Consider the following 12,580-nt stretch of genomic DNA (forward strand, 5'->3'; position numbering starts at 1 on the left):
TTCCTACCACACTGAATATTAAACACATTTTTGCTGAACAGTTTTTGGTGGGGTGAGTTGGCGCACCGTATCTTCATCCCCCACCATACCATCTCACCCCAAGTGAAACAAAATATAAACAGAACCCTTATGACTAATATGGACTGGCAGAAAAAGCAGATTTCCACATCAGCCATTTCCAAGAATGCATTTCTCATTCTTCACTGAGTCCATCACTTCTCTGTCAGGTGTGTAACCATCTTTCAGGTCTCTGAATGTGGGTAAGAAAGCTGATTACTTAATTATCAGAGTTCTTGTGTATCTCAAAGGGATTTTTCTTCACAATGTTGGTACCATATAAATTGTTCTCTTTGTCCTGCTCACTTCACCCTGGGTCAGGGTTGTCTTCCCAGTTTTCTCTGAAACTGACCTTTAAAGAATTTGTGATGTAATTAACAATCATAATTGTGAATAGATGAATTTCCTTATAAAATGGAAAAAGAACAGAATGAATCGGGAATCAGAAATAATGTTTATAAGAAACACACTTGACACAGTGAGACTCACAAAGAGTTCCAAGAAGGGGTTAGAGCAGTGATGGCAAACCTATGACATGCGTGTCAGCACGGACACACAGCCGCATACAGAGACATGTGGGGCCGCATGCCTAAATGAAACATTTGCTGTAGTTTAGTGTAGACACTCTGTGTACTATAGATGACAATTCTACCTATATCAATTTACCTATTTTGGTTTATTAAATACAGTTATATATTACAATGATATATTTTATTATTTAAACTATAAATATCACGAAATTATGGTTTTTTTTTTCTTGAAGTTATGCTTGCTTTTTTGGCGAATTTTGACACACCAAGCTCAAAAGGTTTCCCATCACTGGGTTAGAGGAAACTCTCACAGACATTCGCTAAAGTAAAAAAGGGAAGAATAGCCATTGTTGAATCAGACAAACAATGAACACAAACAAAATAAACAAAGATCAGCATTAAACATATATGTGGACTTTGCACCTAGAGTTATAGGGATAAGCAGAGGCAAAACTCTTAAGAGTGGACCACCTTGATGTGTCCATTTAAGCCCTGGATAAATCTAACCAAAAAATAAACAATAAGGTAAGGGCCTCAATATCATTTCAAAAAAAATTAGAAAGATAAGCTTCCAGTGATTACTGAATGAGAATAAAAATGGTACGCATATTTCCAGTTGTGAATTTCATCTTTGCAAAAAACTGAGCATGTATTGAGACATTAAAAATGTCACAAATTCAGGAAGGCAGAAATATTAAGTTTAATTTTTATGGACCACAGTGCAAGAAAAGTTATTGTCAATAAAGGGTTGTTGAAGAAAGAACGAATTAATTCATTGGAGACTAAAACCCTAAAGAATGGGTGGGTTAAAAGGGTAATCCTAGAAACCATAACATTATTAAAAGTAATGACAACAATGTAAAAACATGCCAGAAATTTTGGGATGTAGCCAAAGAAGTTCTTAGGGGGAAATTTATCTCTCTAAACCCTTTTGCTAATAAGAGAAAGAATATATCAACAAATTGGATACACAACTAAGAAAAAATAAGTTGAAAAACAAAACCAAAAAACCACACAAAACTCAATAAACTATAAGCTAATTTGAGAAAAACCAAATTAAGAGCATTGAAAATGAAAAAAGTTAATTTACAACAAATGAAGAAATAAAGGAAATCATTAGAAAACATTTTGCCCAATTATATGCCAATAAAACTGTCAATTCAAATAAAATGGGTGAATATTTTAAAAAATGGCCAGAACAAAACAAGAAATAGAATTAAATAATCCAATCAGAAAAAGAAACTGAATTAGCTGTAAGTGAGTGGATTGAGAGCCAGGCCTAGAGACGAAAGGTCCTAGGTTCAAATCCGGGCTCAGACACTTCCCAGCTGGGTGACCCTGAGCGACCCATTGCCTACTGGTTGTGGCCCTGTGCTCCTAGAATGGAGTCCCAGGATAAAAAAAAAAAAAAAAAAAAAAAGAGCTTGAGGTGGGGATGGAGGGAAAAAACTTGGGATCAGATCAACTTACAAGCAAAAATCAAAGTACGATTAATTCTAATATTATGCAAACTATGTGGGGGGAACAGAAAAAGAGGAATTCTACCAAATGTCTTTCATGTTACAAATACTGTCTTGATAAGTAAACCACATCCCATAATTTGCTCAGCCATTCCCCACTTTAAGGGGGGGGACTTTATAGTTTTTTGATACTGCAAAAATTGCTATAAATATTTTTGTTCACAAGGATTCTTTTCTTCTTTCTGTGATCTATTTGGGGCACAGGCCTCACCTGCAGAATGGAGGTAACCTATATGAACGGGTGCTATTATGTAAATAGAATTGTGTACCCCAGGATTATGTTCCCCAGAATTCCTTTACTCTCTCCCCCACGTTGCATCCTCATGTTTTGTTTTATAAGTTGGCAGTAACCCTGCCTTTTTGTGCTCTTCTCTCTCAACCGGGCCTGGGTTAGCTCCCTCTTTACTCTAAGCTTTTTATTTTCCTTTACTTCGTTATTATTAATAAAGCTTATTAAATATACTACTTGGAGATATTGTATATTCATTTTAAGCTTATACTATCTATGTAAATAGAAGTTACCATTATTAGCTTTTACTAGGTTTTTGAAGGACTTATAAAATCAGGCGGAGCTTCCGGGCTACCAAAAAATGCTTATTCTATCTCTTGACAAGTTTCTTAAATTTCCATGAAACATATCACGGTGCAAAGTCATTCTGTTATATTCTACTACAATCTAGGAATTTCTGTAATTTCAGAACAAATCTGTTTCTCAGCATATAAATATATGTATGAGTTCATTATTCTGTCAATGAGGGACATGAAGCTTCCAGGCTCATTTGAAAAAAACTCCAAAAAAATGTTGTTGCAAATCCTTCCATTTGTCTTAGAATTGATCCTAAGTATTGATTCCAAGGGAGAAGAGTGGTAAGGGTTAGGTAATTTGGAGCTAAGTGACTTGCCCAGGGTCACACAGTTAGGAAGTGTCTGAGGCCACATTTGAACCCAGGACCTCCCGTCTCTGGGCCTGGCTCTCTGACATCCTTCTGGGCGGCTGTCTCACAGTCTCATGAAGATGCCCAGATCTTCTAGGCTTTACTTGCAGTGTTTCTGATCATGGTTTTGGCACAGCCTTGAATGAAAAAATACGTTTCGTCAGTGAAAACTACCTTTCTCCAGGCTTCATTCAGTACTTGAATTTCTGTATTGCTACATTTTTGAGAGGCATTTTTCCTTTGGGGCAGCTGCCTTTTTACTGTCGTTTCATTGTTCTTCCAAAATCAAGAAGCCTACGCCAGTCTGCAAAAGAAATCAGTAACAACCCCTCGTTTGCCAAGACCCTTTGGCGTTTTTGCTCCTTCTCTGAGGATTCATCAGGCAGTTCTGCAACGTTAGTAAGCAGTTCTTGGTGGTTTTTGTTCTTGTAGGGCTGACTCTGCTTCACTATAGGTTTGAAGGATCCTTGAAATACTTGATTTTTTTCACACCAGCAAGATCTCTCTCACAGGACATGAGTTAGGAGCTGAGACTTCTTCATATTTCCTCAGAGTAAAATCTATTTTTTAATACCACAAAACCCAGCCTAAACCAGCTCTTCCTGGTCAGGGTCCAGAGTTCTGAGTCAGTAGAAGTATAAACTCATGAATGGAAAAAATGAAACCACACTGAAATAATTGTGCCCAGGAACTTGCATACCAAGCAACCTCTGGAGGTGTTGGATGCTGTTTCTGCTGCCACACGGCCCGTTCTAAACAGAGACATTCCCTTCAGCTGCAGTGCCTTTCCCTAGAAGGCTGCTTTCCATCTATCCTGTGGTACCATCAGACACCGACAAGTATGTATCGTCCTTTCCTTGTAGCCCAGAGTTAGCCCAGGACCTGGCACTTAGGAGGCACCTACGACAACTTGCTGATTAGACCTTAGCCCTCCTTTGGGAGTCTAGGCTCAGAGAGGCCCAGAACCAGGCCTCCCCTCCCTTCTTCACAGTCTCCAATTCGTGGAACCTCCACTTCCCTCTGTGTAATTCCCTCCCTTACAATATTGCCTGGGGAAGAGGAAGGTTTGCTGGTTGGTCTATTATCCTGGGTGTTTAGTGGCTCAGGGCACTTAGTAAGCCCTTTACAAATCCTCTGGTCAGGCAGACACTAGGCCTAGGGCACTTAGAGCACCAGGGCAACAACTAAAGATAAAAGATAGCCCTGCTCATGGAGCAAGCTAATGAGGGAGCTCCGAGGGGGAGCAGAGAGAAGCCACTAGCACTAAGGGAGGATAGGGAGAGGCTTTCCGTAGGTGGGCTCTGGGCTGGGACTTGAAGGAAGTCAGGGAAATTCAGAGGCAGGGATGAGGATTCCCAACAAAAATGGCACCATATCAATATTTCTCTCTTCAGCTTTTTCTCCTTCCTCATGTAACTGTTCAGGGTTGGACCAAAGCAGGCCAGCAGGAGGCACTAAAAAGGCTGTTAAGTGTCTGAGATCAGGTATCTTGGGGCAGCTTCAACTTACTGACCAGCAGAAAGTGATAGGAAACTGCTACTCTGTTCTGACAAGGCCACTGAAAAGGGAGCTTTAAATATCCCTCAGGATTGCTCAGAGTCATCCTGGTTGGCCCAAACTGCCCAATGCAGAAAGGACGAAGGCTGCAGGAGAGCAGAAAACCTCAACTGACAAGAGCAGTGCTGAAAACTGACTGAGAGAAGCCAATGAAGACAAGTACAAGTGCCTGCGTGAAGCGGTTCAATATGAGGGGAAGCACTGGGGGATGGGGGGGGGGGGGAAGAGGACAGTCTGTGAATGACTGGATGGAGACAAGCCTAGAGTTAGCTGACCCTGTTTGGGGAGGTAGGAGAGACAGGAGATGTGGGACCTGGCCAGAATGCTTAGCTTGTTGAGCCCTTACAAGTTTCCTGTGCTAATGAAATCTCAAGCTTTGGTACGTGGCATGTGCTTGATGGGATATCTAAAATTAGCAGGGCAGGAGAATCAACAAAAACTGACATTAAATTCATTATACTTACAGTAAATAACGAGTTTAATCCCCACACGACATCCTGAAATTAAAAACAAAAACAAATACTTATTAGAATCTGGAGAAAGTTTGGCTACGCCAATCCGGAACTAAGAGACGTGCCACAGTGTAACATAATAGTCTTTGATATGTCTTCTTACTCCTAAAATGCAAATGAAAACAAACCCCACTTGGGACAAAATAAGCTCGCAAATGGTCATGCGGATTAAGTTGGAACAATGAATGAATGCTGTATAGAAATGAGTAACAAAAACTCTGAGGCTCATTCAGTCCAGCATTTGGCATGAAGGGACAGGCTGTGTCCACACGGACTCTGATCTTCCTCCAGGTAAATCCCAAATGCCTTCATTAGTCACGGTAACGGTCTCTGCTCTGTACCCCTTCTAGGGGCAGTGCCTACCTTGAAAATCAGGGAAAAACCACTGAAAACCTGCCTTCTTCCTTTTATATATATCCTAAGGGCCCCTTGAAAGGTTCAAGGGATGTTCTTGAATTCTCCCATTTTAGAATTTTATAAGTAAACCCAACTATGCCATTATAGGGGCAGCAGGAGTTCCAGTTGGAGACAAAGAGCCTCAGTCCTGATACTTGTCATGTCCTCCTCTCTGGCCCCCCGGCACCTCTTTTGTTGAATAAGAGCCCTGTGACAAGGGTCCCTGTCATTCTTTCCATCTGCTCTCCTTAGGATGTTCCTTCCCCAGCTTCCTGAAGGTATTCCAGGTGTGGTCAGGCTGTTGTTTATCAATTATTATAGATTTTAAAATTTAGATTTATTTACAAGTTGTTATTGCAGATTATAATTATAAATTATTAAGTATAAAACAATATAAATATATTAAGTATATATATAATTAAATTATAAAGATTATAAAAATCTTTATCTCGCCAAAGCTCCTGGCACCTTGTGGCATACACTGCCTTCTTTAACATGACATGACAGGGCAGACTAACTCTTATGACTGGGTCCTCGGAAGTAGCTGATTCAGAGTTGCCCGGCTGCCTTGTGCTAATAAACTCCTTTTGCCTTATTTCCTGAGTTTGTTTTACTGACCAAGATGAAGCCCAAAGGTTTACATTATGATCAAAAAACTTTAAACATTTGAACACTATCTTCAAGAAACCAAAAATGAAAACCTCTGAGGTCTCTTACTACCAAAGGGCAAAGTATAATCAGAGAGAATCTCCCCGTTCCCTCATGAAAATAATCCTCAAATGAAAATGCTCAGTGTCCAGAACTTCTAAATTAAAGGGGCCCCGGGGCAGCTGGGTAGCTCAATGGATTGAGAGCCAGCCCTAGAGACGGGAGGTCCTAGGTTCAAATCCGGCCTCAGACACTTCCCAGCTGTGTGACCCTGGGCAAGTCACTTGACCCTCATTGCCCACCCTTACCACTCTTCCACCAAGGAGCCAATACACAGTTAAGGGTTAAAAAAAAAAACTAAAAAAAAAAAAAATAATTAATTAAAAGGGCCCCTCTCACAGTCAGAGTCCTTTAAAATCTAGCAGCTTCTACTAAAAATAGGCAGAGATTTGGGGATACAACATTACAAAAGGCAAAAGAAAGGAGATCACAACAGAAATAGCTTATCCTGCCAAATTGAGAATCATCCCACGGAGGAAAAATGGATCTTTAAAGGAATAGAAGACTTTCAAACTTTCCTGATGAGAAGACCAGAGCCCATTAGGAACCCTGAATTGCAAAACCCAAGTCTCAGGAGAAGCCCGAAGAGGCCATTTTATCTGAGCAATGAGGAGGAGTTTTACAGTGATATAACGCCAACATTCTAAAGAGAAGAGAAGAAATGGGCAACTGATCAACTGGGGAACGTCTGAACAAACAACATGACTGTAGTAAGAAATAACAAAAGGCACTGGACTGTCTTTGCCTCTTTTCTGTGTCCTCAGTGACTGGCACCTAGTAGGTGTTTAATAAATATTAATCATCTCGGGGAATCCTAGGAAGCATGAACTGATGTGAAATGAGCTGAAACAGGAGAAGATATACAAGGCCAGCAACACTGTGAAGAAAGATGACTTCTAGACTGAAGAATTCTGTTCAAAGCAATGACCAACCATGTCTCTAGAGGACAGAGGAGGCGTGCCACCCATCTTCTGACAGAGGGGATGACCACAAGAGGCAGAAAGAGACACCCATTTCTAGACCACCACTGTGGTCATCTGTTAAAATGGTTTTCTTTCTCTTCTCTGTTTTAAATTAGGGAGGAAAGAACCGGTCAGCAAGAGTGATGCTCCCCCAAGAGGCCCCTGAAACACTTTAAAAATGTAAAGAGAACAGAAAGCCAAAAGGGCAGTTTTCAAAATCTGCTTCACTTATCATCTGGTGCTTTAAAAAAGCAAACGGTTTGAAACGGATGACTACTATTTCATACAATCTCGCTGTATGTGAGATAATACTCCTTTTTGATGCTTAAATTCAGAATAAAAATTCTCTGGAAATTATCAAGCTTTCATAACTTCAGGATGTTTCCATGGCTACGAGGAATACAAGGCTACTTCTTAATCCCCAAAGCATTATTTAAACATGAACTGAGATTTTTCAATGCTAATCCAGAACTAAGAGGTGACTAATTAGAAGTGAAAACCTAATAGTCTCTTCAGCATCAGTGAGGCACATTATCTTTTCTTTTTTTAAAACCGTGACCTTCTTAGAATTGATACTAAGTATTAGTTGGAGGAAGAGCAGTAAGGGCTAGGTAAATGGGATGAAGTGACTTTACCCGTGTTACAGAACTAGATAGTGTCTGAGGCCAGATCTGAACCAGGCTCTCCCATTTCTAGGCCTGGCTCTCTATTCACCGAGCCACCTTGCTGGCTCCCCCTTAAAATCTCCTTTCTTTTATGGAGTTTTTCATATCCTACAACAACCATTTATAAGCATTTTGCTACCCTTCTGTCTTAGAATGGAGTAATTTCCCCAAAGGTTGCACAGCTAGGAAATATCTGAGGCCACATCTGAACCCAAGACTTCCTGCCTCTAGGCCTTGATCACTACTTTTCACATTGAAGCTGCTTTGCTGAATTTATTTCCAACATTTTAATCTTCCCATATATTCTAGGCAATTTAAAATCCTGTTGTATAATCAAATAATCAGGGAAATAATTTAGGTTCTAGGGAGGAAGAAGCCATCTTTCAGGAAGTGGCTGATGTTTCTCCTACTTCCATCCTTCATAAATGATGAATGCTCAATTTTTTTTCTTCACAATGTAAGATTTGACACTGAGTGTCCAGGAAGCGGGCGTTAGGCCTCTATTTCTCTTTCAGCCTGAAAAAGCAAATCACTTGTACTGAAAATAACATTGTCATGCCTCAAATATTGAAATTGTGGTGGCTTAGTACCTCATAATAAACATTTCCCTGAGGACCTTCAATTTTTCCTCCCATTAATGATCTTTACTTACACAATTCATTGTATACCTCTAAATGATTCCCCTGAAATATTCAACTGTGTGCCCAAAGGCCAACACAAAAAAACTAGTTAATTTTAAATTTCTCAATGCTCTTTGCTATTTCTGAGTAAACAGTTTGTTATAGCTGCCTGGGAATAATTTTAAAATTATTTAAGAAATAAAATGAAGAATTTGTCACTTAGAGGCAGAGGGATGTTATTATAGATGTCTTTCAATTATTTTGAATTGGTTGCAATTGCTTTTCATAAAGTCAAAAAATAATTTTTTCCCCACAATCCATCATATTCATGAAGAGTATTAAAGGAGTTGAATGCATTAGCTCATGCCCTGGGAAACAGAAGGAACTGGGAAAAGAAAAGGAAATCTCATATAGAAAGAAGAGTAATTAAAAAAAAAAACAACCCAATTCCACCTGTGTTTTGGATGAGTTGGTGAACCTAACTTTGTGAGATGGAGAGCTGAAGAGGCTGAGATGTGGGGAGCAATCCAAAGATTCCTGAGTTTACTAACTGTCATACAAAACTCCCCTGGTACTGTTTTGAGGCAAACATGCTTGAATTCACAAAATCCCAGAACTGAAAGGTACTGTAGACATGGCCCAGCCTATCCAGAATGTGAACAAGAATCCCCTCCAAAACATCACAAGTGGCTGAATAACAAGTGGCAAGTAGATCCAGGCTATCACCAGACTGCATTGAGTCACAAGGAGCTTATGCAATCTCCTGCTCTATCCATTCTTGATTCCTTCCTTTCACTGCCATATGAACACTTCATTATCACCTGAAGAGAATACTAGGTAGAACATAATCATCAGAGTGACCTCAACCACTTCTAATAAGACCTCTGTCCCCACCACTTCTGAGGAACTTGTTTCTCACAGGTCACCAATGATCTTTTTCTTCTTCTTAAAAAAAATGCAATCAAAATTAGAAGGAAAGCAACAAACTGGGGAAAATTTTTTATAACAAAACTCTCTGACAAAGGTTTAATTTCCCAGATATATAAGGAACTAAGTCAAATTTACAAAAAACTCAAACCATTCTCTAATTGACAAATGGTCAAGGGATAGGAATAGTTCTCAGATGAAGAAATCAAAATTATCAATAATCACATGAAAAAGCGTTCTAAATTCCTCCTGATTAGAGAAATGCAAATAAAAACAAGTCTGAGGTATCACCTTACCCCTAGCTTTCACCAATATGGCAGCAAAGGAAAGTGATAAATGTTGAAGGGATGTGGCAGAATTGGGACACTAATGTGTTGCTGGTAGAGTTGTGAATTGGTCCAACCATTCTGGAAGGCAATTTGGAATTATGCACAAAGGGCTATAAAAGAATGCCTGCCCTTTGACCCAGCCATACCACTGCTGGGTTTGTATCCCAAAGAGATAATAAGGAAAAAGACCTGCACAAAAATATTTATAGTCTCACTCTTTGTAGTGGCAAAAAATTGGAAAATGAGGGGATGTCCACTGAAGTATAGAGAAGGGGTCATATAGTTTTTTCAAGCTTTGGCTGAGTTCCAAAAGCTTGAAAAAACTATATGACCCCTTCTCTATACTACACCATCTATTGGGGAATGGCTGAACACATTGTGGTATTTGATGGGGATGGAATACTATTGTGCTGAAAGGAATGATGAACTGGAGGAATTCCATGTGAACTGGAAAGACCTCCAGGAACTGATGCAGAGCTAAAGGAGCAGAATCAGGAGAAACATTGTACAGAGACCAATACATTGTAGCATGATCAAATGTAACTGACTGTGATGTAATAGACAAGGACCCAGGACATTTCTGAGGGACTTATGAGAAAGATGCTATTCACATCCAGAGAAAGAACTGTGGGAGCAGAAACACAGAAGAAAAACACATGACCGATCACGTGGTTCGATGGGGATATTATTGGGGAGATCACTATTGCAAATATGAAAAATATGGAAATAGGTTTTGAACAATGATACATGTAAAATCCAGTGGAATTGCTTGTCAGTTCTGGGAGGGAGGAGGGAAAAGGGATGGGAAAAATCATGAATCATGTAACCTATTAGGGAAAATACCCTAAACAAACAAATAAATAAAGACAAAACAACCCCCCCACCCCCTTTTGTCTTAAAATCAATAGTATGTGTTGGTTTCAAGGCAGAAGAGTGATAAGGGCTAGGCAACGTGCTCAGGGTCACCCAGCTAGGAAGTGTCTGAGGCCAGATTTGAACCCAGGGCCTCCCATCTCTAGGCCTGGCACTCTGAGCCACCCAGCCACCCCTTGGAATAAACTTTTTTAACATAAAAATTCTGAGAAAAGAATGAATGATAGGTGTTATTTTCAGTGCCCTATAGATCTCTGAGGTGGCAGAACACTCAAAAGGTTTTGTTTTGATAAATGACCGTCTTTCTTCTCCTGATAACTGCTCTATCAGATGGGGCTGCACAAAACATTTATTTAATTGAGGGACTGCTTGAAGAAACATGGTAGCAGCTTGTGAAAGACATTTCTTTTTCATGTGGACATTGTATTTACTGAAAGGGGCAGAAGAAAGACATTCGTGTGAGGATCTGAGGAAAGTGGCTTGAGAAGAAACAGAGTTCTGAGAGGACTTGAGAGGAAAAGCAGCTACTCAGATAAAGGTGCTTCAAGGACACCAGACAAAGAGGCCCCTCAAAGACTACAAGCAAAGAAGAGTCTGGCAACAGTGGGAAAAGTGCACACTATTTATGTTCTATCAGAGAGAATGTAAATTTAGAGGTTCTGTTAGCTGAGGGGTCATTACACCTGAGGAGGCCCTGAGCAAGAAGATAGTCAGCAGCCACTTTGAGTTGAGCCACACTGCCTAGAGACAGACCGGCTCCACAGTGGATGGTGGAGAACTGATCTGATGGGAGGGGATCATGCTGTTTTGAATAAGCTGATTAGAAGAAGGCCCTGAGGAAAACCAGGTAGCTCAGGGATAGAGAGCCAGGCCAAGAAATGGAAGGTTCTGTGACTGAACACTTCCTGGCTGTGTGACCCTGGGTGAGTCACTTTATCCAACTGTCTAACCCTTACTGTTCTTCTGCCTTGGAAATAATACTTAATATTGATTCTAAGATGGAAGGTAAGGGTTTTTTTAAAAAAAAAAAAGAATGCTCTAGGCTTGTCTGCCTTCCTCTTTGGCACCATCTACAATTTAGAAAGGAAACCCCTCTAAGCCCCCAGAACAGGTGTAAGTTTTCCAACCCATTCCAAGCTTAAGGGAAATGCTTTTCACTGAAAGAGCATGTAATGCTACCTTGGCACCCTTAGAAGGGAGCAGACCTAGAAAGTTCAGGAGATCCCAGGCTCAAAGCTACTGTTTGTAGCTCAAGAGTGACAGAGAAATGTCTGTGCAGCAGGAGAGTGGAATGGCTCAAAGGAGGAGTGGCCCCCCTGCAACATGGCACATGCTGCTCCCTCCAAAACTCAAGTACACATTATTCCATTCCCTCTACGTTTTCTGGTGGCACAGAGTAGTCTTGCACTAATATTTCCTTTCCTTTGCATCTGAAGGTCTTTCTCCCAACTGTTTATAGAACTTGTTTCTGAAATGAATTGTTAAATTTAATCACTACATGTGACTGGAGTTTGCAGCCTTGGTTTTTTTCTTTTTTTCCTTTCTGTAGGAGAGCTAGGAATTCTTTCCATCGGTATTTTATTTTCTATGCTCAGAAGTTCTATGACGTTTTCTTCTATTATTTCCTTCCTTCATTGTGGTGTTATGGTTTTTTGGACTGTCACATTCTTCTGGAAGACTGAAGATCCTTGGGTTCTCTCTCCACATCCTATCTTTTGTTTTGCCTGTATACTGAACATACTGTCTTCTATAACTCCTTTTAAAAAACTTCTCTTCCTCTGCACTGGCTTTCACTTCTAGACATCTGCATTCCCAAAGGATTGTTCTCCCTTTTGTTTCTTTGGGGAGATTTGCCGTCACAAGTTCCATTTTTTTCTGGTTCATTATTTTTGCTGTACAGGACGTAGAGTCTGCTCTTATCATTCTCCCTTCTCTTTTGAATCACTCAAGAACAGTATATTGTGGTTCTGTGTTCTCTCCACATTCTCC

At 40.2% G+C, this 12,580-nt stretch overlaps 1 protein-coding gene across 2 annotated transcripts in view; it reads right to left on the reverse strand.

Annotated features, from left to right (window-relative positions):
- Window positions 1-12,580, reverse strand: part of UBE2F (ubiquitin conjugating enzyme E2 F (putative)) — a 108,085-nt gene that overhangs the window by 17,634 nt on the left and 77,871 nt on the right. For both annotated transcript variants that reach the window (XM_044673325.1, XM_044673324.1), the window contains exon 8: window positions 5,064-5,096. In XM_044673325.1, coding sequence (XP_044529260.1) covers window positions 5,064-5,096 — 33 coding nt within the window. The remainder of the gene's footprint in view (window positions 1-5,063; window positions 5,097-12,580) is intronic.

This window comes from Gracilinanus agilis, chromosome 4, assembly GCF_016433145.1.
Source record: "Gracilinanus agilis isolate LMUSP501 chromosome 4, AgileGrace, whole genome shotgun sequence".
NCBI classification, from domain to species: Eukaryota; Metazoa; Chordata; class Mammalia; order Didelphimorphia; family Didelphidae; genus Gracilinanus; species Gracilinanus agilis.